Source organism: Miscanthus floridulus, chromosome 2 (assembly GCF_019320115.1).
Source record: "Miscanthus floridulus cultivar M001 chromosome 2, ASM1932011v1, whole genome shotgun sequence".
Taxonomy (NCBI): domain Eukaryota; kingdom Viridiplantae; phylum Streptophyta; class Magnoliopsida; order Poales; family Poaceae; genus Miscanthus; species Miscanthus floridulus.
In genome coordinates this window covers 95,907,078-95,934,457 of record NC_089581.1, presented here as the reverse complement: position 1 = coordinate 95,934,457, position 27,380 = coordinate 95,907,078, and the positions used below count along the sequence as shown (strand labels likewise).

General features: G+C 41.6%; 1 protein-coding gene and 1 pseudogene across 1 annotated transcript; both read left to right on the top strand.

The window, feature by feature from the left end:
- The first annotated feature begins 249 nt into the window (after positions 1-249).
- LOC136539222 (WAT1-related protein At5g64700-like) lies at positions 250-3,804 on the top strand. The gene is made up of 3 exons (XM_066531160.1): positions 250-405; positions 2,939-3,090; positions 3,387-3,804. The coding sequence occupies exons 1-3, from the start codon at positions 253-255 to the stop codon at positions 3,538-3,540; spliced, it is 459 nt and encodes a 152-aa protein (XP_066387257.1). The 5' UTR covers positions 250-252; the 3' UTR covers positions 3,541-3,804.
- A 1,034-nt stretch (positions 3,805-4,838) lies between these two features.
- On the top strand, positions 4,839-24,236 carry LOC136536799 (WAT1-related protein At3g30340-like; annotated as a pseudogene).
- Positions 24,237-27,380: the final 3,144 nt, after the last annotated feature.

The following is a 27,380-nucleotide window of genomic DNA, read 5'->3' as shown; positions in this document are numbered from 1 at the left end:
AGCGGGCGCGCGGGCGCGGGCGGGCGGGCGCGGGGCGGGCGCGGGCGCGGCGGGCGCGCGGGCGGGGAGCCGGCGGGGCGGGCGCGGGGAGCCGGCGGCGCGGCTGAATGGTAGATATTAAATAAAATGTGAAAAATTAAAGTGGTGCTTTTGATGTCAACTCAGCTCTCTGCTGATGATTTATTCAACAGGGGAAACATACATATAGTTTCAGGAAAACTTACATGTAGTCTTGCATTTATACAGGCCCAGATGCTGAAAGTGTTCCCGTACAAGTACTGGTCCACAGTTGCCACATGCTTCGCGGGCTGCATCCAAATGGCTGTTGTAGGGGTCGCAATGAACAGAGAAAAGGCGACTTGGCAGCTGAAATGGAACATGAGCCTGCTTACAATCGTTTATTCGGTAAATCTGGCAATCCTCAATATTAAAAGTCACTAATTAAGATTTTTTTTTCATCTGTTGTTTTTTTTTTCATTCTCCCCAATGCAACCTGGGTTTTCATTTTTTTTTTCCTCTACCCGTCCACACTTCTATGTGCAATTCCTCTGGATCTCTTTTTTCTTTTTCGTCCATCCCATTCATGTCATGCACAACCTAAGTCTGGTTTTGCAACTGGTTTTTTCTCCATAGAAAAGAGGTAAGTAGATTGAAAAAAGGAAAGCAACTAATTTTTTCCATGGATAAGAGGAAAATGGAGAAAAGTGGAAGCAGAGGAGGAAATATAAAAGCAAGATTGCAAAATATATAATGGAAAGATAAGGAATCATACTCATAACCATAGCTTAAGAGATGGATTCCACTACCAAGTTGTTGTTGTGTTTATGAGTTTTTTGCACAAGTAATCCTATTTGAGCATTAGCCGTCATGCAACCTGACAAAACCAAACAAATCAAATCATAAATGCTAACTCAATTGCTTTTATGTCTATACATACGCCTTGCCATCTCCACCGAGGTTTGTAGTATGGAGAATATGGAGATATCACTATAAGAGACACAATTTTCTCAGAAAACACATGAGTGTATTAAGTTATTAACAAGAGAATGGGTGTAAGAACCCAACAACACTTACACCACACACAGATAACACGACACACTCACACAACACAACGCTACAGCATCCTTAAACACAAATGCACCTTTGACAGATGAAGGTTGACCCACATAGACCAGAAAACTAATCACCTAGGAGGGGGGACAAAAGGGATAGTCCTCGAGCCCCTGCCGTGGACCACAACTGGCGTTCCTCAATAGCCATGACTAAAGCCCCAGCAACACTTGGCACCTATTTACCAAAAACACAACGATTTCGATGGTTCCAAAGAATCCAAGCCCCAAGAATGATTAGGGAATTAACACCTTGCCTCACCAACTCAGAAGTAGCATTACTAGCTCTCTCTCCCACCAATCAAGGAATGAGTTTTCAGTAGGTTGTGGGGATAAGGCCTGAAGACCGACCTATCTTAGCAATGAAACCAAAATTACCTAGCAAAGACACAGACGACTAGGACATGGTCGACGGTTTCCTCATTTTAATCATATATTGGACAACGTTCCAGGTGGGGTAGCCCACAACGTGCAAGGCGGCCTGTCATCCAACATTTGTCGTGTGCAACTAACCACATAAAGAACCGACATTTAGGTGTTGCACAAGACTTCCAAATCCTTTCCCACGGTGTGCAAACAGGGTAGCACCTAAGAAAAAGCCCTCATAGGTCAACTTGGCTGAATACTGTCCATTGGAAGAGAACCTCCAAATATGTTTGTCCTTCCTTTCTGGCTGCAGAACAGTAATTGAAAGGAGATGGTTTAGATATATTTCCATGTATAAAGTATTTTTTTAAATATGGTAGCAGCTTAAAATAAAATATCTACGGAACTTTATCGTAGGTAAAGGTTGGAGATAAGGTTCACCAGGACTCACCTGAGTTTTCTTTTTTTTTTACCATGTTTAAGTTAGGCTAAAGGAGTGTACTCCCGTTGCAACACTCAAGTGTAATGGCTAGATAGACATATTTGATTGATACTCCTTATTTAGCTATCTACTACTACACAAAACATTTATAGGGACGGTCAAAATTGATTTGCAAACAATACTCTCTAGAAGCCATAAGTCACGCTATTTTTCATATGAGATACATGCAAATAAATTTTCTAGGATCGAACCTATAACCTCTTATCTCACGCAAGAAATCCAACCACCTCACCACAATGTCAGCTATAACCAAATATAGGATGTTATCATTTGTATTAACTTCTATGACTCTTGTTTTGAATATTTCAGACTTAAACATGTAAAATAGAAAAGTTTCAACAACAAAGTTTTGGATTTGGTTGAGCTCTGCAACTTTGATATAGATTGTGTGATGCATTTGCATCTAAGGTCGTTAAAAATTTTAAATTCAAAATTTGAGAACATAAAACGTGTATTTGAGCCCTAAATGATCTCAAATAAAATAAATTCATCACTTATAAAATTTAGATCTTATATAGCTCTACAATTTTGATGTAAACTTTTTCTTCAATTAACCTTATTTGAAAACTAATGGACTTTCTTAGTGCACCACCTATTGTTTGGGGCGAACGGGAATACCAACCGCCGTTAGGAATGCCCTTCATTTCCTAGAGCAGTCGGTAGATGTGATGATTCTAAAAATTATTTCTGTTGTAGTGGCCCTAAGTCAAATTATCACAAGTTTGACACCAATTTATAGAAAAAATATTTAACATCTACCATATATCAAATATGTAAATTGTAAAAATATATTTCATAATAATGTATCTAGTGATACTAACTTTAATGTCATAAATATCATTATTGTTTTATATAAATTTATTCAAATTTAAAGAAACGACTTATATCTGGAGGACCAAAGAAGTATTTAGCCAAGTGTTTGATTGCTAGTGCTTAAATGTACTCTTGTTCTTTTGCACAGGCAATACTCAACACTGCTGCCAAATTCGTGATGATTTCATGGGTCGTCACGCAGCGAGGCCCAACCTACCCATCGATGTTTTGCGCAGTATCCGTCTTGTTCACCACTGTACTCGACTCGCTGCTTCTAGGCCATGATTTGTCTGTCGGAAGGTATCACTATAACTTTTTTTCCTCAGTCGTGATAATTCTTAAAATTCACATGCATAAGTCAAAAGTTAATATAATTATAGAACTCTGGGTAAGAAGTTAATGTTCCTTCTCTTTATCTGACATGATGAAAAGCATACTAGAAAAAAAACGAAAAATTAATAGTAGTACATTTTGATTATATTGACTTTGGGAAGGGAAAACAATATAATGCTTTTAATTTGGGAACTCAAAAAATAAAGAGGATGATTGCAGTTACGACTAATAGACCTAATGCAAATTTGATTTCATACATGCAGTATTCTTGGCATGTTCATGATTCTCGCCGGGCTCTACCTTTTCCTCTGGGGAAAGAGAAAAGAATTGGTGCCCAACGATGAAGAAAAACCAAAGGATGAATTACAATCTCAGGATGAAGATAAAATCAAAGAATCATCAGGATCCAACGTATGAAATGCTCTGTCATAGAGAATGAGACACTTATCCAAGATCTGGTGTTCTTATGAGCATGAAGAAGCCTTAGCATGTTAGTGAAACTGAGTTCAGATTATGTCTTCTATATATGCAAGGAAACAAATAGGAACAGGACATTAATTGTATAACTTTCACGTTATATGTACCTGGTGAGCGAAAATCCACCCCGTACCATGACCCTTGATTTGGTATTCTCCAGGTATATGATATTGATGTTATTCCCTGAAATAAAAATCAACTTTACCCGTAGTCCTTCAGGCCTTGTACGTTTAGGCCCTTCCCGACTGGGATGAGGGACCAACCCCGGTGGATCAGGCCGGCCTGAATCAATTCAGGCCGACGAGAAAACCGGGCGTTCAGTTAAGCCTCTTGTGGGCTGTAACCCGGCCGACCAGGGAAATCATCGGGTCCGATGTGCCGTCCGAATAGAGCGCACGGGAACCTCGGTGCCGCACTGTTTCTCTTCCTCGCGCTCCCTTCTCGCTTTCACAGCACATGACGCGGCCCACAGGAAGCCCATCAACACACGCCCCCACCCGAGCTCGCCTGCGCCGCCCTCGTCTCCATCTCCGCCAGCTCTTTCTCTCTCCCTCGTCTCCAACTCCAGCGGCTGTCGACGAAATATGGTCGGCAGTCTACCTAGGGGTATGCCCAAGGTAGTAGATTATCGGCAGACAGATGCGCAAGCTACAAACAAGATGGTGACGCAAGACAGACACGAGGTTTTATCCAGGTTCGGCCGTCGTGAAGGCGTAATACCTACGTCCTGCGTCTGATTGTATTGCTGTATGTCAATAATAGATGTTTTTGAGAGGAGTCCCCTGCCCGCCTTATATAGTCTGGGGGGGCAGGGTTACAGATCTGGAAACTAATCCTAACCGGTTACAATTACCATAGGTGGCCGGATAAGGATTCCTATTCTAACCGACCAGGATCTTGCTTGATCTCCAAGTCTGTCTTGATTCCTTGCGCGGGACTCCGAGTAGATCGGCCGAGCCGCGCGTCGTCTTCTAGTGGACCGGACCCCCTGGACTGGGCCGGCCCAAGCCTAGCCGTAAGGGTATAGGGGTTAATACCCCCACAACGGCCTTAGAAGGAAGGGGGTCGGGGGAGGTAGAGAAGACAAGCGGTGGGGATGGTGGCTGGGCGGTTTAGGGGAGTTGACGGCGGTTGTGGCAGTCGGGCCAGGTCTAGGGCGGGGGCGTCGAGGTCGCGGGCGAGCATGGCCATGGCGGCGGCGGCGAGAGTAGGGGCGGGGAGGGGAAGAAGGGATCACCATGGGGTCACGGCGATGGGGGCGAGGGCAAGGGGAAGAAGAGAAACAGTACGTGGGCGAGGTCGAGGTGGTGGTGGAGGATGCGGGGCTCTTCGTCTCCGCCCTCCTCACCTACCTCTTCTTGCTCGGCACCCTGCTCGTCGCCCCGCTCGCCATCATCTTTGAGAGGTCCGTACACGCACGCTAGCTGCTACCAAGTTGAATTAGTAGAGCAAGTCTAATTTCCTCTTTTATTAATCATATAATTAATTCCTCTGATGAGATGCATGCATGTTCTGCAGAAATTATATTTCGCATCATCTTCGATATATCGAGTCGAGAGAGAATGATCTTATCTTCTCTTTCTCTGTAACATCCTATACACCCCCTGGCCTTGAACAAATTAAGCACCTCCGATCCACCGCTGTGTTCGCTTATACGCCGCTCAAGTCATCCTAAATGCCTAGCTTGTTCCTTTCAAATTTATAAGAGCAAGCTAGGATATACACTAGAATAGAGTGGTCCAATGCACAAGGAGAACAGGTGTATGCTAATAAACAAACATAAACAACTGGTGTCCCAAAATTGAATTACCTGAAACATTAATTAGACTCCACCTGCATGCACTGTACTAGTATACGTATATTATATATAACCACGCATCTTTTAATTATATTGCAGAAATCCGTGTGTCTAAATTAGCATACGTCATCATTGTTCACATGTATAGAGTGAGAGCGTGTTTAGTTGAACCCTAAATTCTTAAAAAAGTGCTACAGTACCTATTATATCGAATCTTGCGATACTGTATGGAGCATTAAATGTAGACGAAAAAAAACTAATTACACAATTTGGTTGGAAATTACGAGACGAACGTTTTGAGCCTAATTAGTGCATGATTAAACACTAATTACTAAATAAAAACGAAAGTGCTACAGTAGCCCCAAAATCCAAACTTCACGCAACTGAACGCGCGCTGACCCTCTCCATAAAGTTCTGGGCTAACTGTAGAAGCACGCGAGTGCCATCTTGTCGATCTTCTGTTCCCCCGGTCCGGGCCCCTTAACACAATGCACGCCACAACGGATTGCATGCTTTTTATTATATAAAGCCTTCTTGTTCTTGATCGAGATAGAACTGTGCTACTCCACTACTGTCCTGTAGTGAGTGACAGTAATGTGGAATGGTGGCCAACATCATTCAAACCACTGATCCAAGTTTTCACTACCGGGCGGGCATTTGCTCCTCACCAGGGTGGTCGTCGTCGTCGACAATGGACTGTCCCTCTGCGCCCTCCTCACCTATCGCTTCTTCATGGGTGCCATCTTGGTCATCCCCCTTAGCTGCTATCTTTGAAAATTATCAGCTCCATATCTCCAAAAAACATATATGTCCCTGTATATTGTTGTTACTTTATTCCAATGGTCATCTCCCTAATATATATTATGTTTGTTTTGCACACAATAATAATACTGTAGTAGTACCTTTTCTAATATAGAAATTGCATAGTCCTTTAGTTATATATTATCAACAAAAGAAGATATACAACTGTGTTATTTTAAGTTCTTATCATATTTAATTTGCCCCTGCTTTGATCTAAATATATATGTTATCCTAAATATATACTGAATTATTTAAGTCCTCATCTCTGCGATGGTGGTGTTGATTCTGATTGTATTGGTGTAGAGGGAAGTGGAAGGAGATTAAACTGAAAGCATTCATATGGATTTTTACAAGTGCACTTGTAGGGTGAGTAGTTGTCCTCTCATAAGATCTTCTATATCAAACCCATGCATAAACGATGATTTCTTTGTTTACAATACAAAATAAAATTCTACCTTTTCGTTACCTACAGGTTCACAATTCCTGGTCTTTACTACATTGGCCTGGGAGATACGTCGCCCGGATATGCAATCAACTTTTACAACATCATCCCGATAGCCACATTCGTCCTTGCGGTTCTTTTTAGGTATTCCATCCATTTCAAATTATAAGATATTTTGGTCTATCTAGATATATAACTTTTGCTATGCACTTATATATATACACACCATGTCTAGATTTTTTCGATAAGGAAAGCTTTATTAATTCCAAAATCGTTACATCGAGATGATACAAAGACCTTGAAACACTTCTGGCCTCTGTATAACAAGGATACACATAGCCTTACAAAAGATCTTAAAACAGAAAGACACACTAATAGCACTTAATCCGAAGACTAGACTGCCACTCATGTGCTCGGGTAAAAAACTCCTTGGCCACCCACGTCAATTGTTGAGATGCCGCTACAATCAAATCTTGTGAAGTTGGCTTCTGTAGGATAGCCCATGTACGGAGCCAATGTAGAATCGAGTAGATAACCTGTAAAGGAGAAGAAGCACGTTTCTTTTAAAAAACTAGGTCATTCGTACGTAACCAAAGAGATCAACACGTAGCTGCTGTTCCTAGCAAGGCTAACGATTTTAGTTCTTTACTTAAATCGCAGAGCCAAGAACCAAACATGCTTGATACACTATGTAGTTGAGACAAGCCTGAAGCCGCCTGGATAACAGACTAGACAGCACGAGCGAAACAACACTAAAAAAACAGGTGCTTAATTGTCTCATCTTTATGACAAAACAATACTGTTTGTTGCCATGCCAATTACGTTTAACTAAGTTGTCTTTAATTAACACTACGCCTCTACGTAGGTACCACAGAAATATCTTGATCTTCAACGGAGCTTTTAGTTTCCACAGGCCTTTATTAATATTAGGGACATCATTATGGATCATTGCCAGGTAATGAGATTTGACTGAGAACTGTCCATTAGGATGCAAGTTCCAGCGAAATTCATCTTCTTGCTGGTTTAACACAACATTCGTGATGCGTGGAAGTAAATTGTTCCAAGCCACTAATTTGTGTCCAATTAGATCTCTTCGCCAGGATAGAGTAGGTGGAGACGTGCTTAGCACTTCTGCTACAGTAACCTATTTTATGCCGGGCTATGTTATAAAGGCAAGGATATTGTTGACGCAGAGTTGACCGTCCTAGCCACCTATCTTCCCTGAATCGTACTTGTGATCCATTCTAAATTATGAAGCTCCCAAAACGCAGAAAATCTGGTTTAACCTTCATCAGGCTAGCCCAGAAATGTGAGTCCCCATTCTTCCATTGAACTTGAGAAAGAGGCTTAGATCCTAAATATTTTTTGCGTAGCATTTGTTGCGAAGTACCCTTATTTGTGAGCAATTTGAAAAGCCACTTACTCAGAAGGGCTATGTTCTTGATGTCTAAATTGTGAATTCCAAGCCCACCTTAGTTTTTTGGTTGACCTGAAGTAGTCTAATTTCTTGAGAACTCCTTTTGAGATTGCAAAAAAGATATCATATACATTGGTAAGCTGCTAAGCACTGATTTAATCAGTGTCAAGCACCCACTAGTAGACAGATGTTTTCCTTTCCAGCTGTTGAGTCTTTTTTCAAAACGTTCTTCTACTCTTTTCCAATCTGCATTTGAGAGCCTCCTATAATGTATAGGTATGCCCAAATACCTTAATGGAAAAGCTCCTTGATTACAACCAAAAAGCTCCGTATAACGGGGCAAAGATTCTTGTACTGCTCCAAAGCATAATATTTCACTCTTATGGAAGTTTATTTTAAGCCTTGAAAGTTGCTCGAATGCACAAAGTAATAACTTCATGTTGCGAGCCTTTTCGAGGTCATGATCCATAAAGAGTAACATATCGTTAGAATACTATAGAATAGATAAATCTTCATCAACTAGATGTGGCACTATTCCACTTATCTGATTATCTGCTTTGGCTCTTTTAATTAGTATAGCTAGCATATCAGCTACAATGTTAAACAGAATGGGGGATAGTGGATCCCCCTGTCGAAGGCCTTTTTCCGTTTGAAAGTAAGGTCCGACCTCATCATTAATATTGATTGCCACCCTTCCACCTGATATAAAAGCTTGCACCCAAGAGATCCACTTAGGAGAGAAACCTTTCATCCACATTGTTTGCAGTAAGAAAGGCCATCTAACTTTGTCGTAAGCCTTTTCGAAGTCTATTTAAAAAATAATCCCACTTTGCTTTTTACAATGCAACTCATGAATTCTCATGGAGAATGACGACTCCCTTGCGTCCTTGCATATAGGCCGTTTGAGTTAGACCAACTATATGATCTGCTATTGAGTTAATTCTAATGGTTGCCGCTTGAGTGAAAATTTTGAAGCTAACATTTAGTAAGCAAATTGGTCGATATTGTTGAATTCTATTAGCTTCTTGGACCTTCGGAATCAGAGTTATGACACCAAAGTTGAGGCTAAAAAGCGGCAAGGTTCCCGAGTGAAGATAATGGAACATTTGCATTAGGTCCACTTTGATGACATCCCAAAACTTTTGATAAAACTTAGCTGGGAAGCCATCTGGCCTTGGTGCTTTATCGTGTTCCATCGCAAAAATTGCATCCCGAATCTCCTTTTCCGTAAAAGAAGCCGTTAGGAATTCGTTTTCAGCTTGGTTCACCCGAGGAATATCAACTATTTGTGAGTCATCTAAGATCATCGTATTATCTTGTGATGGTCCAAAAATGTCCTTGTAGAAACGTATGATATCGTTCTTAAGGTTAGCCTGACCTTCTATTTTTTGATCTTCATGGTTTAGAGAGAAAATTCTTTTTTTTTCTATGTTTACCATTGGCAACCATTTGGAAGTAACAGGTGTTATTATCCCCAAGTAGAACATCAGTGACCTTTGCTCGCTGATAGAATTTTAATTCTTCCTCTCGAAGGAGTTTAGTCAAATCGCTTCTAGCTTGATCAAGCTGACTTCTCTCATCCTCAGATAAGTCCCTATTTTCAACGACAATATCAAGGTTATTGAAGGTCGACTGAAGGGTTGTTTTCTATTGTTTATATACACCATTTGTGTGTGAGGCCCATCCTCGGAGATATTTGCGTAGCGCTTCTATTTTTTTTTATCCATCTTTGGATAGAATTTTTCCCCCTCACCGGCTTATTCCATATTTCTACAACTCAATCATAGAAATCCTCATAATAGAACCAGTTGAGTTCCATTTTAAATGGTTTTGCTATTCCCGTCAAGGCAGGTGTTCCGGTGTCAAGTAGTAATAGTGTATAGTCTGAAACACCTCTATCAAGAGCATGTATAGTCACCAAAGGATATTTAAATTCCCATTCAGTCGTCATTAAGACCCTATCAAGCTTTTCATCAGTGGGATGAGATAGAGAATTAGCCCAAGTGAATTGTCTACCTGTCAAATCAATTTCCCTAAGATCAAAGCTGTCAATGACAACATTGAACAGGAAAGGCCAGCGGTCACTAAATCTATCATTATTCTTCTCCCTGCTATTTCTCATAATATTAAAACCAACAACGATTAGAGTAGGAAGCGGGTTTTGTTGGCAAGCATGTATGAGTTCAATCAAGAAAGGCGTTTTAAACTCCTCTTGAGCTGGACCATAGACTGCCATGAGTATCCAATTAAAATTATCTAATTTATTGCAGAGATGAAATTTGATGTAAAATTCCCCTTCTACAATTAATGATAGATCAAGAAACGAAGCATTGATGCCAAGGAGGATTCCTCTAGACCTCCCCCGAGGGGGTAGACAGTGCCAAATGAAATCTGCCCCTCCAGATAGTTAGGAGAGATTTGATTTAGATATGTCCTGCTTTCCTGTTTCCATGACAGCCACGAAACTAATGTTATGATCTCGTATTGCTTCAGCTAAGTAGCGGTATTTAGCCAAGTCCAATAGACCTCTGCTATTTCAAAAGAAGCCTTTCAGGAAAAACTTTTTGTTGAGAACCTTTCTTGTGGCTTTTACGCTTTTTTGCTGCTATCTTAGATTTTCGACCAGTAACCATAAGGCCACAAATTTTTGTGTCCAGGTACAGATCATCAAGCCTACATCAGTTATTCCCTTCACTATATTGCTGTTGTGTCTCCCGTTGAGGTGCGCTGGGGCCATACAACGGCCCGCCCCTTCCATTGCCTCGACCATGAATGTGCCCATCTCCGTCCTCGACCTGGTCCTCCTTGGTCACCACGACCTCTGCTCGGACCTAGACCTCTCCCATCATGGCGAAAGCAGTCGTTGATCCTGCCCCTCGAAGGCTTGTGATTGAACCCGCTGGAGTTGTGATTGAACCCGTTGGAGTTGTGGCGATTGGTGGGTGGCTGTCGTCCAGCCATGTCGGCGTACGAGGGTGTGGCGGTGGCGACGGCGGCGGCAGTTGGATCAGGTCGCGAGGCGGCGTGCAAGAGAGGTCTCGATGCGATATTGCTGATCGGAGGGAAGGTCGCATCATATCTGGTAGCCTTACGATTCCTTTGATCGTTGGGCCCACAAGGCAACAGGTCCCACTAGGACCGGCCATATTGTTTTGCACGCTCGATTAAGACTGATTTACTTCGGCATTCAAAGATAGCTTTTGAATTTTGAAATGTCCGTTGATCATGCTGTAAATTAGCTTGTGATCTGTCGATCCGCACCGGTGGCATGAAAGCAGCCAATGTCACCGTCGCTGGCAAGCGTGGCCTTGGCAAAGGACCCTTCCATGGATGGATCGTGATTCCACGTTTTGGAACCATTCGTCCAAGAGGTCGTGCTGAAGTTTGATTCTTGGGTTCACGTTGAGCTGGCATAGCCAAGGCCTCAATACCCGAAGTGTTTTCATCCTGCGCTGGTGGGTGATGTTCATTTTCCCACCATCTTGTTTCTTTAGGAAAACTGATGTCAATCCAGAATTTTTCGCGAACATCGTTGTCTGTGCTAGGACACTTCGCCGTCGATAATAGAGCGGCTTTGCCAAGCCTCTGTTCGCGGACGAAATCGCTAGCCTCTTGTGTGGAAAAACCTGCTAGGATTGCTTCGTGGTAGGTTTCCTCAGCAAGATCGTATGCCTCATGAGCGGTAAGCCCCGCAAGGATCGCTGATTCTACGCAATCGGCATATCCTGAAGGGAAATTTGAAATCAAAACAGTCTCGCCGTTTTCAGGACCTTTCCCTGAATTCATGTTGATGTTGTAGTTGCTTGGCGCATTATTGATTTCTTCTATCCCTGCAACACTGGTGCAACCTCGTCGTTCCCATCCGCGTCCGCTTCGTCATCGGCCCCGCCTGACACCATGTCTAGATATATAATAATATCAATGTATTTAGAAATTCTTTAAAAAATGTATTTAGAAATAGCAAAACATTTTATAATTTAGAACGGACGGAGTAGTAAATAAGACCAAAATAAAGAATGTCAGAGTTGTTTGTTCCTAAAAGGATACAAACACCTACATAAATATTAGCCTGTTTCAGGAGGGAGCCTGGTAGGAAACATCAAGGTGATAGGAACCCTAGTTTGTGTTGGGGGGACACTGGTGATCAGCCTCTACAAAGGCCAAGTGCTTCATCTCTGGCCTACCAACATCATCGGGTACCACCCCAAGCAATCTGGATCAGCGTTTAGGCACCACCATATGCGTGGAACCGTCTTGCTCATCGTCAGCTGCTTGAGCCTGGCCGTCTGGTACATAGTGCAGGTATGTATGGTATGTATATAATAATGCACACACCCATCGATATATAGCGCAGAAACACTTGTGTAGCCCACGCATGCAGTATCTTTCTATCTGTTCTTTTCCAGAATGTTCCTGCTGTCAGACTGAATGGTAGATATTAAAATGTGAAGAATTAAAGTGATGCTTTGATGTCAACTCTCTGCTGATCATTATTAATTGAACAGGAGAAACATACATATAGTTTTAGGAAAACATCATGTAGTCTTGTAATTGCTGCAGGCCCAGATGCTGAAAGTGTTCCGTACAAGTACTGGTCCACGGTTGCCACATGCTTCGTGGGCTGGATCCAAATGGCTGTTGTGGGGGTCGTAATGAACAGAGAAAAGGCGACTTGGCAGCTGAAATGAAACATGAGCCTGCTCACAATCGTTTACTCGGTAAATCTAGCAATCCTCAATATTAAAGTCATTAATTAAGATTTCTTCATCCGTTGTCTATTTTTCATTCTCCCCAATCTGGGTTTTCAGTTTCCAGTTTTTTTCATTCCACACGTCCACACGTCCGTGCAGTTCTTCCGGTTCTCTTTTTTCTTTTTCGTCCGTCCCATTCATGTTACGCACAACCTCAAGTCTGGTTTTTTCCATAGAAAAGAGGTAGATTGAGAAAAAAAGAACAACTGTTTTTTTCCATGGGAAAGAGGTAAAATGGAGAAAACTGGAAGCAGAGGAGGAACTATAAAAGCATATCACAAAATATATAATGGAAAGATAAGGAATCATACTCATAACCTTAGCTTAAGAGATGGATTCCACTACCAAGTTGTTGTGTTTATGAGTTTTTTGCACAAGTAATCCAATTTGAGCATTAGCCGTCATGCAACCTGACAAACCAAACAAATCAAATCATAAATGCTAACTCAATTGCTTTTATGTCTATACATACGCCATGTCATCTCCATCGAGGCTTGTAGTACGGAGAACATGGAGATGTCACTATAACAGACGCACATTTATCTGGAAAAACGCACTAAATTTGCGCATCATTATTATTATATTAAGAAGAGAATGGGTGTAAGAACCCAACAACACTTACACCACACACATACATCACAACGCACTCACACAACACAATGCTACAGCAACCTTAAACACAAACGTACCTTTGACAAATGAAGGTCGACCCACGTAGACCAAAAAACTAATCACCTGGAAGGGGCTGGACAAGAGGGATAGTCGAGCCTTTGTCGTGGACCACAACGGGGTTTCTCACCGGCCATGACTAAAGCTCAGCAACACTTGGTGTGCCGATCCATCAAAAACACAACGATTGCAATGGTTCCAAAGAACCCAAGCCCTAATAATAATTAGGGAATTGACACCTTGCTTCACCAACTCAGAACACTACTATAGAAAAACTTCTTTAGGGGCGGTTAAATTGGGTTTTCAGGGGCGGTTAGCCCGACAGCAACTATGCCACCGATTTGTAAAAGTGGGGCGTCTCTAGCGATGGGCTTTTAACTGCCCCTAAAAATGCATTTCTAGGGGCGATTCAGTTAGGAACTCCATCCCTAAAAATGTTATTTTCAGGGGCGGTTCCATTGGAACCGCCTCCGAAAATTCATTTTCAGGGCCGGCTCTAATACATGAACCGTCTCTAAAAATGCTTTTTCAGGGGCGGTCCAAATACATGAACCGCCTCTGGAAAGGCATTTTCAGGGGCGGCTGTTGCAATGCAACCATCCTTGAAAATATCTTTTTCAAGGACAGCTGTGGCAGTGCAACCGCCTCTGAAAATGCATTTTTAGGGCCGGTATAATCAACCGCATCTGAAAATCAGTTTCAAATTTTTGAATTTGAAAATTTTCGCCATATTTGAAATCGCGTTTTCCACCAAATTTCAGACCCGATTGCAAATGATTCAAGTTAACTTCATAAATACACACCAGTGGACTAGTTAACTATATTAATACACACATGATCAACAAAATATTTGTAGCATAATTTCAAATACACATTACAAAATACTAATTATCAATAATTGTGCTTCTGCCTGAAAAATGAAAGGAAGGGTTCCACGCTTGCAGCGCGAAGAGACTCAAACTTGGGATGTGTGGCATACTCCAATTTAGGATCAAAGAATAAGCCCCTTGGATTAATAACCTCCCGCATAAGAACTTGCAGAAATCATTTTGCACTAGCTGAATATCATTTTGTTCAATTTTTCTAAAGGCAATATCGTCTGATGCTGCAAAAAGAAAAGGGGCAAAATTAGCTAGATTCATATTAATGGACATATGCATATGGTATGGTTCGATGGATCGACTTACATCTTCAAGGTTATTGTAGTAAATGCCGTTGGATCTTATCCATTGACATACAAAGTAGCCACAAAGCACAGTTTCGGGAGGCTGCCTCACGCACTGCAAGTCAGTGACATAAAAAAACAATATAGTCAAACGCATTGTTCTATATAATCAATATTCTCGTTGTTTGGGTTAGAAAATGGTCGTACAGATGAATGAAAAGAAGCAGTCATCTTATCCTTCTTCTATGGGTTATACACTCCACCTTCTTTAATGTAATATTTATAGGCGTTGTTCAAAGGAAAAAATAATCAGCTTCAACATTACAACAATCAGATGCAAAAATTAGTATCACAGGTAGTAAACTAAGATTACATACGTCTGTAAAACGCTAATGAAACCTTTGTAGCAACGACCACCTTTTCTCACGACCTTTTTCCTCCTGGTACAAACGTTCTTTCCTTGCCTTCCACACCGTCTCCAAGTTATCTAGCCCTTTCAATAGTAATTTTTGTTCTATGTGGCGCAACATGTCGTCCAGGAAGTCTTCTTCATCTTCTTCATTGTCTTCACCATCATCCTCTCCACCACAGCCTTCGCCACCACCACCGCCTGCAATGTAATCTCCTGTACCATCATGCATCATGACAAGATGATGGGCATCGTCATCTTCCCTTACTTCTGATGCATTTGTACCTTCCATGTTGCCTGCTTCTATACGTCTCTCACCATGATGATCCCAAATCTCATAGTTCTCCATGAAATCCCTTCTTATCAAGTGTGATCTTATCGTATTTGGATCTCGGCATACTATACGGTTTCGACAGTCAAAACAGGAACAAGATATATCCTTCGTATGCTTAATCAAAAGGTGCCTTTTAGCTGCTTCAATAAAACCATTCACATCTTATATGTAGGAAGCTTCATGTCTTCTTTTAGTGTACATCCATGACCTGTCCATATGTGCCCTTCAAAAATAAAAGGTATATTTGCATGAAGGTATTATTCGCATATAAATGTTGAAGCAATTGATGTCTATTTTTCTATAAAAAATATTATATTATTCTAAACCTAAAGCTTAAAAATGATAAAGTAAATATAGAAATTAAATAGATCTCATGTGAGCCAAAGTAAGTTGAGCAAAAATCAGTCTAAATTGCTAGGAAAAATAAAAAAAATCTAACATCATGCATGCCTCTCTCTAGATCTCTAAGCGACAGAAATGTACATGTGAAGTTTAAAAAGAGTTTAGGGATGCCACTATCTCATCTCTCAAACCCAACTCCTTTAAAAGTTCAAAGGGCAAACCCCCCCCCCTCTATTTTTGCTATTTCTCGCCCTCCCTGTGAGCTAATGGTGCTCAACATGCAGGCTGTCCTGAGGAGGAAGAAGGGGTATTTAGGAGGGGCATTTTTAGGGGCGGTTGACTAAAGAGAACCGCCTCTAATAATTCATCTGTAAGGGCGGTTCTCTTAAGGAACCGTATTTGAAAATAGGTCACTTTTAGAGACGGTTTTGTAAAGAGGACCGCCTGTGAAGATCAATTTTCAGGGGCGATTCTCTTAAAGCACCCACCCCTTAAAATGGACGTCTATCAGAGGTGGTTTTCTTAATAGAACCTCCCCTGAATTTGGATCTTCAAAGGTGGTCATGGAGCTACAGTTCACTGGCGCGGTTAGAGGCGGTGTGTTAGTTGAACCACCTCTGATTGAAAAGGGTGGCCTCGCTAAAAATGATTTCTGTACTAGTGGAAGTAGCATTACTAGCCCTCTGCCACCAACCAAGAAAGGTGTTTTCAATAGGTTGTGGGGATAAGGCCTGAAGACCGACATGTCTTAGTAGATGAAACCAAAATTCCCTAGCGAAGATGCATATGATCGTCAAGAGATGGTCGGTGGTTTCCTTATCTTGATCACATAGTAGACAGCGTTCCAGGCATGGCAGCCCACAACGTGCAAGGCAGTATGTCATCTAGCATTTGTTATGTGAAACTAACCACGCGAAGAACCAACATTTTGGTGGCACCCAATACTTCCAAAACCTTTCCCACGGTGTAAAGAGGGTAGCACCTAAGAAAAAGCCCTCATACGTCTGACTTGGTTCAATATTGTCCATTAGAAGAGAACCTCCAAATATGTTTGTCCTCGCTTTCTTGCTGCAGGACAATAATTGAAAGGGTATGGTTTGGTTATATCTCCACGTAAGAAATATATATTTTTTAAAATATGGTAGCAGCTCAAAATAAAATATCTACGAAACTTAGGTTCACTAGGACTCGAGTTTTCTTTTTCTTACCATGTTTATATTAGGCTAAAGGAGTGTACTCCCGTTTCAACACACAAGTGTAATGGCTAGATAGACATATTTGATCGTTACTCCTTATTTAGTTATCTACTACTACATATACAAAGTATTTAGGGAATTTGGTATTTCTGCCCCTACTGCATATTGGAATACTAAATTTACCCTTATTTTTTACTTTATGATTTTACCCCTACTCTTTTCAAACAAACACTCCGTTTGTACCAGCGTTAGTTCTCACCTGATTAAACGATGAAAAAAATAAAAAACAAAATTTGACACACACGAAATGACTAAATTTCCCCTGCCTTAGGCGGTGGCTACGCGTGCGCGGCACGGGTTGGCGGCCGGTGACGGGCGCGTGCGGGCGGGGCCGGGCGCGCGCGAGCAGCCTTCGGCGGCATGGAGCGTGAGGAGGTTGCGCCGACGCGTGAGGCAGCATGGTTGGATCTAGACCTTAACGTCACCTGGATGGCTGGATCTGTATGCTAACATGATGTCTAATGGTTGTCCCTTATGATTTCATGATTATATGCAAATTATGTGATATTAATTTGTGTATATGGATTTTGGCATAAATGCTGTCATATTTTTTTTTTGCAAAATTTGACAAATTTCGCACATATTGATATATTTATAATAATAAAAGGAATGCATAAAATTGTGTCTAATTTTGTTGCCAGCATCTCTAGCAAATCTGTCAAATCTTAGGACTTGAAATAGGGGTAAAATCACAAAAATCTGTAACAAAATAGGGGTAAAATCACATAGCAAACTTGTCTTTTTGCTAAAAGTTAACACCGTTAACATGACTTCACGGGTTAGGGGCATACTCTTCCCTCGTTTCGAAAACATAGAGGTAAAATCACAAAGTTAAAAAAATGAGGGCAAAATTACCATTTCGCTATAAAATAGGGGTTGAAACGCTTAAGCCCTAAACATTTATATGGATGGTCAAATTTGATTTACAAATTAATCAAACCTTTCTAGAAGTCATAAGTCGCGCTATTTTTCATGTGAGATACGTGCAAATAAAATTTCTAGCATTCGATGTCTCGCGCAAGCCGTCCCAAGCACCTCACAACATTGTCAGCTGTAACAAAATATAGGATGTTATCATTTGTATTAACTTTAATGATTCTTTTTTTGAATATTTCAAACTTAAACATGTAAAATGGAAAAGTTTCAATAACAAAGTTTAGGATTTGGTCAAGCTCCGCAACTTCTATATAGGGTGCGTCTCCATCTAAGGTCGCTGAAAAAATTTTAAATTCAAAATTTGAGAGCATAAAGCGTGTATTTGAGTCCTAAATGATCTCAAATAAAAAAAAACTCATCATTTATAAAAGTTTAGATCTTATTGATCTCTACAGTTTCATATAAACTTTTTCTTCAATTAACCTTATTTGAAAAATTGTGGACTTTTTTGTTGCAGCACCTATTGTTAGGGGTGAACTGAAATACCAACCGCTGTTAGGAATGCCTTTCATTTCCTAGAGCGGTTGGTAAAAGTGACGATTTTAAAAGTTACTTCTATAGTAGTGGCCCTAAGTCAAACTATCACGAGGTTGACACAAATTTATAGAGAAAATATTTAACATCTACCATATAAATATATACATTGTAAAAATATACTTCATAATAATGTATCTAGCCATACTAACTTAATGTCATAACTAACATTATTGTTTTATATAAATATATTCACATTTAAAGAAACGACTTGTATTTGAGGACCAAAGAAGTACTTAGCCAAGTGCTTCATTCCTAGTGCTTAAATGTACTCTTGTTCTTTTGCACAGGCAATAACACTGCTGCGAAATTCGTGATGATTTCGTCGGTCGTCACGCAGCGAGGCCCAACCTACATCCATGTTTTGCGCGGTATCCGTCTTGTTCACCACTGTACTTGACTCGTTGCTTCTGGGCCATGATTTATCTGTTGGAAGGTATCACTATAACTTTTTCCTCAGTTGAAATTCTTAAAATTCAAAAGCATAAGTCAAAAGGCAAAATAATTATGAAACTCTGTGTAAGAGGTTAATGTTTCTTCTCTTTATCTGACATGATGGTGAAAAGCATACTAGAAAAAAATGAAAATTAATACTGGTACATTTTTATTACAGTGACTTTGGGAAGGGAAAACAATAATGCTTTTAATTTGGGAACTGAAAAAAAATAAAAAGTATGATTGCAGTTACGACCTATAGATCTAATTAATGCAAATTTGATTTCATACATGCAGTATTCTTGGTATGTTCATGATTCTCGCCGGGCTCTACCTTTTCCTATGGGGAAAGAGAAGAATTGGTGCCCGACAATGAAGAAAAACCCAAGGATGAATTGCAATCTCGGAGTGAAGATAAAAACAAAGATTCATCAGGATCCAACGTATGAATACTTCGTTAATAGAAATGTTGTCGTACTAAAACTGAATTCAGTGCAAGGAAACAAATAGAAACAGGACACTAAGGGCATGTACAACCTACACGCGGGGGTCGTCTGTAAGGGCCTCTAATCTGACATATGTTAAGTGTATGAAGGCCCTACTAGAGGCTCATATGGCCCATGTGGCTCTCTATATATAGATCATCTCCACCTGTGGAGTGGTTATCTTCTCAGATCCTAAGGTTAGTAACATGGAATCAAAGCCATGGATTAGGGTTAGGATTAGGTTGATCTAATTCACCCACGATCAATTTTTTCCCTTGGGATTCTTCTTCACGCGGGTCCTCTGCTCACGGCTCCTGCTTGTCGCACCCCAAAATTTTCATTTTGGAATGTGAAAAGAAAACACTTAATAAAATATATGATTTAGTATTTTTTATAAAATTTTCCAAGCTTTAGTTAGTTTGTTGTCAATCTAGTGGGTGAAAGAAAAATAATTTTATAAAACTTTTATAATTTAATAAAACATGTTTGTTGTATTTTATGCCATTGCATAAATTTTCTTGGCTGAAAATGAATTTAGAAAATTCGATAAAGGCTCGAATAGGTTTTGCTCTATTTATAAAAAAAATAATGTTTGAGTTTTAAAAGTCTTTGAAAATATAATTTAAATGTATTTCAAATTATGTTTAAAAGAGTCTAAAAAGAATAGTTCAAAATCATATTTCAAAAATAAGCTTGGATATTATTTGCAAATCATATTTGAGAAAGTTCTAAAATTTCATTATTTGCGTTTTCAAAAATGACTTCAAAATAAATTCTAAAAAGGTTTCTGAAATGTAGTTTAAAATGGTTTGTAAAATAAGATTTTAAAGAGAAAGCTTCAAAACATATTTGTTGCCAAATCTTTGTTCATCCATCATCCTTCTCATATTCCCATCACGTCGTCACTTTTTCGTCCTTAAAGAAAACCTTGTCCATTAATCCTAAAACTTAATTTTCTTTCTCTCTTTTCCTCATATATATTTCCTTTGTCTATATACTTAATCCTTTGCACGTGATTTATTATTCTCAATCATGCAAGGAGCAACAGCCCAATCACATTATATTCTTCACGTACTCAACCCATCAACCACTTGCATGATTATTTATTCATTTCCTTTGTGCTAGCGTCAACCTCCTTCATGGCAGCCGTCTGTTTCTGCAACTCATGTTTTCCTAATAACTCTTCTGATTCTCTCTTGCGAGACCTATAAATAACCAGCAAATCATGTGCATGCGAGGCATTTAAGCCAGCCCAAATTCTATTTATCTATCTCTTAATCTTCCCCTTCTGCATGATCTCGTTCGAAGGGCCAGCTAGCTGCAAAAGCTGTCGTTTCTTCTGCTGCCGTCCAATAGTGTCGACTTCATTACTTAATGAGAATACACCAGATTGTCCACTCCATCAAATCTAAATATCCACTCAGTCTTAATCAGTTTCTATTCCAACGTGTGTGTGAAGTCGGTGCTTAGTATTGAAGCCAACCATGATCCGGCCAGTATGTGTGCCTCTTCGGTCCCCTCCTCCTCTATCCATAAATACCCAGGATCATGAGCTTCCCGGTGTTCCTACTTCATTCTCTGCCAGCAGCCACCCTAAGCCTTCTCTTATGATGCTGCACCAACGCCTGTGTTTCGACCGCATTGCCGGCATGTCAAGGTCGTCCCGACTCTCCGTGATCCCGATCCATGCCGGCAGCATCTCCCACCATCCGAGCAACTCAGCTGATCCTCACCAAGCCATCTCTGACTGTCATTGGAGACTTGGATCCCTAATCATCATCGATCAACCAACTTGATCACAACGTCCACGGCCATGCTGGTGAGATGCTTCGTCCTCTGGCTGCTCCTGCTGTTGCTTTTCATCTTCTTCACACTGTCTACTGGGAACCGCGTTACCAATCGTCGTCGGTTTGCAGGATCGTCTAGCTCGTCGACATGCTGTTTTGGCGTGTTTTACCCTCCATCAATTCACGGCATCAGCCATCATCAAGGTGAGATGCATCCTCACATCATCGTCGATCTGTTCGGCACTTGTTTGCATGTCCATCGCTCTTTTATTGGGCAAGCTACAGATGTTCTTCTTGCACAAAATCTATATAGACAAACTATCACATACAGTCCACAAGATTTCCTAATAAATCCCATGCTATTCATGACGTCCATTCATGATTAGCTACACAAAACCAAGACCAGCATGCATGCTTCCGTGCAAGTTTAGTACATGTCAAAGCCATGCCTCATGTTCGTTTGGCCATGTTTGGCTTATAAGCCGTACTTTTTCAGTCAACGAACAATATTTTTCTCTCACACCAAATCAGCCAACAGTACTTTCAGCCATGGCTTATCAACCAAACAAACCCAAATGAACAGAACGTATATACATATATATCAGAACTTTTCCTTTAAAATATTCAGTACGCTTGTCTCTTGATCGTCAATGATTAAGCGCGGGTGAGAAGCATCCTCTTGCTAGCCTTTGATCTTGTTTTAATTTTACCGAATTTATCAGTCATATGATCAATCTCGCATAAACTAAATTACCCCGCCAATGGCATTCTTCATCCATGCACAGTTCGCTTGGATCTAGAGAAATTTAGAGTAATCTGGATAAATTTGGAGGAATATGTGAGAGCGTGAACAGTGATTTTCATCTATGCACAGTGAAAACCGGCTGGTCTGTGTACCAGCCGAACAGCCCCGAAGAGCGCAGAATCATCTGTTCCTATTCTTCATGCATGTGTCACGTGCAAGAAGATGCATACAACTAGATTATAGGCCAAATGTGTTCTGCTTATATTCCTTGTCAACGTCAGCCTCATATCACGTTGATATATATATTATATACAAGTTGTTTTCCTCCAATAATATAATTCCAATATTCCTATAAATATCCAGCAATATTCTAACTCATGTTCCTTTTATTGTTCTACATCTCGTTATCATCCTTCTTGCTAGCTCTTGATATCTCGCCATAATTCCTTTTTGTGCTTTAAATTTATTATTCCAAAATATTTAGTTTATTTAAAATATCAATTTTATGATTTAAGATCCAAAAGCTTCAAAAGCTCGCCAGAACCCGTTTTAGGCATTTTTGTGCTCACGCGATCGTAGAATCATGCCTTCGCGTTAGAATCATTTTTATATTGTTTTATAATTCATGGTGGAGTTCCATAGAAGAGGAGCTATGCGAGGATGGTTCAGAAGCAAAGGTTGGAACGTTTGAGCGAATAATTGGAGGCAAGTATAACATGAGTTCCTTTATTATCTACTTTATAATCACTTTCATATGCATGTGTCTACTTATGATGAACCACTAAGGACTTTACCTAGAACTTTTGTACCATGTTCCTTGTTGCCCTAGGTTCATGCATATGGGTAGGTTTGCTTAGCTTGCAATCACCAAACATTATAATTTTAATTTTGATTAATGACTTATGGAATCAATGGTTAAAAATGATGCTTTTGAGCAAATGCACAGAAGGGGGCTAGAGCATTGGGCCTTTTTTGGTGCTCTAGTCTGCCCTCCGTAAAGATTGAATCTTAAAGCGGCAACCTAGGACATCCGTACAGCCTTGAGAATCAAAGTGGGCACGATCTTAGTCGTATAGCTAGTTTTCTCTAGCTTGTTAGTAGTTACCGAAAGACGCAAGAGGGGGGCCTAGGTTGCACAATGGCTTCTTGCCTGTCAAGATGTGCGCTGAGCTGCGGTCAAGGTGTGCCATTCTTGAAGGGGGCCTCCAGTCGCCTAGCTATTGAAACCTCACGGCTACTAACTTGTTAGGCTAATTAGTAAAAGGCTTCATAGTGAGACCCTGCCACGCCTCCTAGGAAGAGGTATTGTGGGTTTTGCAAACTCCGGCCTATGAGAATCACAACTCAAGGTGAAAGTGTACACATTTTATAGAGTTTGATCAAACTGATATATCAACCATGCTCACGGACATGAGCGGCTTGGATCCTTTTCGAGATAGATGGTTCTATGGATGGTTTGGGATATGATTAATCCTAATGGTGATAATTAATTATATTCATATGGGAGCTTTAAGCATAACCTAGTAACTCAGGTATAATAATATAATATGACCAACTAAAAATGGCCCTGTTCGGCTTATCCCATATTCGGCTTGTTCGGCTTCTTTTTTTTGGCCAGAACAGTATTTTTCTCTCACAATAATTCAGCCGGAACAGTGTTTTTCAGCCAATTTCAGCCAAGTTTCAGACCAGCGAACGAGGCCATAATGTTTACCGCAGTACAGCCGAGTCAAGCCTTCTTGAGCCTTGTATAACCTCATGTTATACTTGCTGAGAATGGTGAGTTGACTCTTGTCGTTATCACCAATAAAAAATCCCAGATGGGTGCCCGATGGTGAATCAAGTGAAGAGTTTTCTACGGAGTCCATAAGTACTAGGCGAGTGCTTTCCCCAGTCAACCGTCCCTGTGGAGTATGGAGACCCGAAGAGAAGATTAAGAGTAGCTTCCGTTGTGCTTTGTAATAGAGGTAAGTCTTGATGTAAATATGTTTTGAGATATAATAAAGCATTGTCTTTGATAAATTCCACATTTGTGGCTATATGTGTCGTGTGGATATCCTGGGCACACATATAGTTAGTGTTTGGTCTTCTTTGGAAAATCGGGTGTGACAAAGTGGTATGATTGCAGTTACGACCTATAGACCTAATTAATGCAAATTTGATTTCATACATGCAGTATTCTTGGTATGTTCATGATTCTCATCGGGCTCTACCTTTTCCTATGGGGAAACATAAAAGAATTGGTGCCCGACAACGAAGAAAAACCCAAGGATGAATTGCAATCTCGGAGTGAAGATAAAATCAAAGATTCATCAGGATCCAATGTATGAATACTTCGTTAATAGAAATGTTGTCATACTAAAACTGAATTTAGTATAAGGAAACAAATAGAAATAGGACACTAAGGGCATGTACAACCTACATACAGGGGTCGTCTGTAAGGGCCTTGAATCTAACATATGTTAAGTACATGAAGGCCCTACTAGAGGCCCATATGGTCCATATGACTCTATATATATAGATCATCTCCACCTGTGGAGTGGTTATCTTCTCAGATCCTAAGGTTAGTAACATGGAATCAAAGCCATGGATTACGGTTAGGATTAGACTGATCTAATTCACCCATGATCATTTTTTCCCTTGGGATTCTTCTTCACGCGGGTCCTCTGCTCGTGGCCCCTGCTCACGGCCCGTCGCCGTGCAGGACCTATGTTTTGCGCACATCATTTGTGGATCACGTGGCCCGTCGCTGCAATCTATTGCGCGATCTTCGTCTACGCCGTCCGCTTCGGTCTTCATCTAGGCCGTCTGCCTCCATCATGCGGTTTCATCCGCGGCCTTCATCTCTTCCCCCATGGTCGCACGGACTTCTTGCGTGGGACATGACCATCTCCACGCGATCTTCACTCACGTCTTCTTACGGCACGGACTTCTTCACGTGCAGGACGCGAGACATCTTCACATGCGGCTTCTTCATGGCCTGCGCGGACTACCTCACCCGCTTGCAATCTGTGTGTTTGTCCGCCTGTTCTGCTGCTGCCGATCTTCCTCCTCTGTCAACAAAAGAGGATTCCTACTGGTGCCTTGCGAGTCGCGACCGGTGATATTCCTTGCTACTTCTTCTGTGCTAGTGGTAATTCTTCATTTTAGCATCCAACAATGGGGCTGTTCGGCTGATCCACTTACGGATGATTTTGGCTGATTTTGGATGATTCAATAGTGTTCTGTGAGAGAGAATAAGCTTAAACAAGCTAGAAGTAGTTCAGTCGAACATGCTGATGTCTCAAATATCTCAAATTACTGCAATTGTCGTCAATATTACTCTTGATGGTCCGAATTATCTGGAATGGACCTTCTCTATTGAAACTGCATTGAGAGGTGTTGGTCTTCATTTTCACTTGATTGATGATCCACTGACTCTCGAGTTTGATGGTAGTAATGCTGCTTGACGAGATCCTAACATATGGGTATGTTAAGCCTCGGGATCATTGGTTCCTAACCAAATAGACCCCCCGACCGATCCCTCCAAGATCGCCTAGGGGCTCAGGGGCTATAACCATCACGTACGCTCGAGCGCACCTTCAGACCAAGAAACTCGGCCTAGCCTAAGGATGTGGCGGCCTCTGCTTAGGGCTCGGGGGCTCGTCTAAGCCTCAAACTCCCGATCGATGAGAAGCCTGAGCCCGATCCTTGGCTCCTGCCCGGCCTACAACGCCATCCAAGACCTAGGCACAAGAAGACATGCCTTGAGCCATCGAGGCTCGGGGGCTCCCCGACACTGCACCTTGGGCACAACTTCACCAGTCGCTCCCCCGAGAAGGTCACGCATGGGGCGTGACATAAGAAGATAAGCTCCTTCTCGACCTCTAGGGCCTTGGGGGCTTCTGGGCCCGTGCGTCAGCCCCTCAAGCCAATCTCCCTCACCACCAAGAAGACTCCAAAAGGTGCGTCTATGGGAGGCCAGTCCAAGCGAACACAGCCTAACACTCAGCGTGTTAGAACAGGCTAGTCGAACGACGCCCAAGGCTTCTTTGGCTTCACGACATCGCCACAGTCCATAGAGCGCCGCTGCAAGACCATCCTAGACTCTGGTGCATGTAGACCATAGGCTCAACCCCCCAAACTACCATGTACCCAACCTATCTCGATATATAAGCGGTAAGGTCAGATCCTAGAGGGAGGAGAATGATCCCAAATAGATCATTCCATTCCTCACTGATCTGCTCCTTCTCAGCACTGAGAGCAGGGCACCCCAGAGAGGGGCACCGAGAGCTCCTCCACCGCACCCGTCGTCTTCCTCCTCTCCGACGAGGGAAAGGTTCCACCGATGGCGAGGCAACCTAGTATTAGCACCGAGCTAACCCCCTACCAAATCTCTCTCTACCTCCTATACACTCTGCTGTAACCCCCTGATTTTGGGTGCTCTTGAGTATAAAGATCATCAGCTGTAGGACATAGGGCATCGATCAGCCCGACCCAAGATAAACTGTTGCGTCCTCTCTGTGATTCTTATGTTCTTGAGTCCACCCGAACCACTAGAGACACGTACTCTGACATCAACTCGAACAACAATGCTTGTCATGGTGACCCCGTGAAAGCTCCAGTTTGGTTTTGGTGAATTGATGAAACCCTAAGCGCTAACCTAGTTTATCAAGTGATCATGAGATAGGTAGCACATTCTAAGTGGTGAAGCAAATGAAGATCATGACATGATGATGGCGATTCCATGGTGATGATCAAGTGCTTGGACTTGAAAAGAAGAAAGAGAAAAACAAAAGGCTTAAGGCAAAGGTATAAGTTGTAGGAGCCATTTTGTTTCGGTGATCAAGACACTTAGCGAGTGTGATCACATTTAGGATCGATAGCCGTACTTTTAAGAGGGGTGAAACGCATATCGAAATGCGGTTATCAAAGTGCCACTAGATGCTCTAACTCTTTGCATATGCATTTAGGATCTAGTGGAGTGCTAACACCCTTGAAAACATTTGTGATATGCTAACACACGTGCACAATGTGATACACTTGGTGGTTGGCACATTTGAGCAAGGGTTAGGAATCTCACTGGTGGAGTGTCCGCCCGTAGAGTATAGATAGTCCGACAGTGCCACTGACGCTCTATATAGAAAAGACAGAGGTCACTATAAGTGACCGGATGCTGGTCTCGGTAGGACCGACGTGTCCGGTCAGTGGATGCATGAAGACGCTGGCGTCGGTCTTCGATCGGACGCTAGGTCACTTAGTGACCAGACGCAGACAGGGTGCGTTTGGTCCTGCTAACATGGCAGCGCACTAAGGAGATGTCGAGTGACCGGACGCTAGGTGAGTCCGGTCGGGCATGACCGGACGCGTCTGGTCATGATTTTTTGCTTCTGGATGCTTACTAGAAACGACCGAACGTTGAGGTCCTGTGTCCGGCCACTTCGAAGTAGTGCGTCCGGTCACAACTTAAATGTACTGATGACCGTTGAGATTAG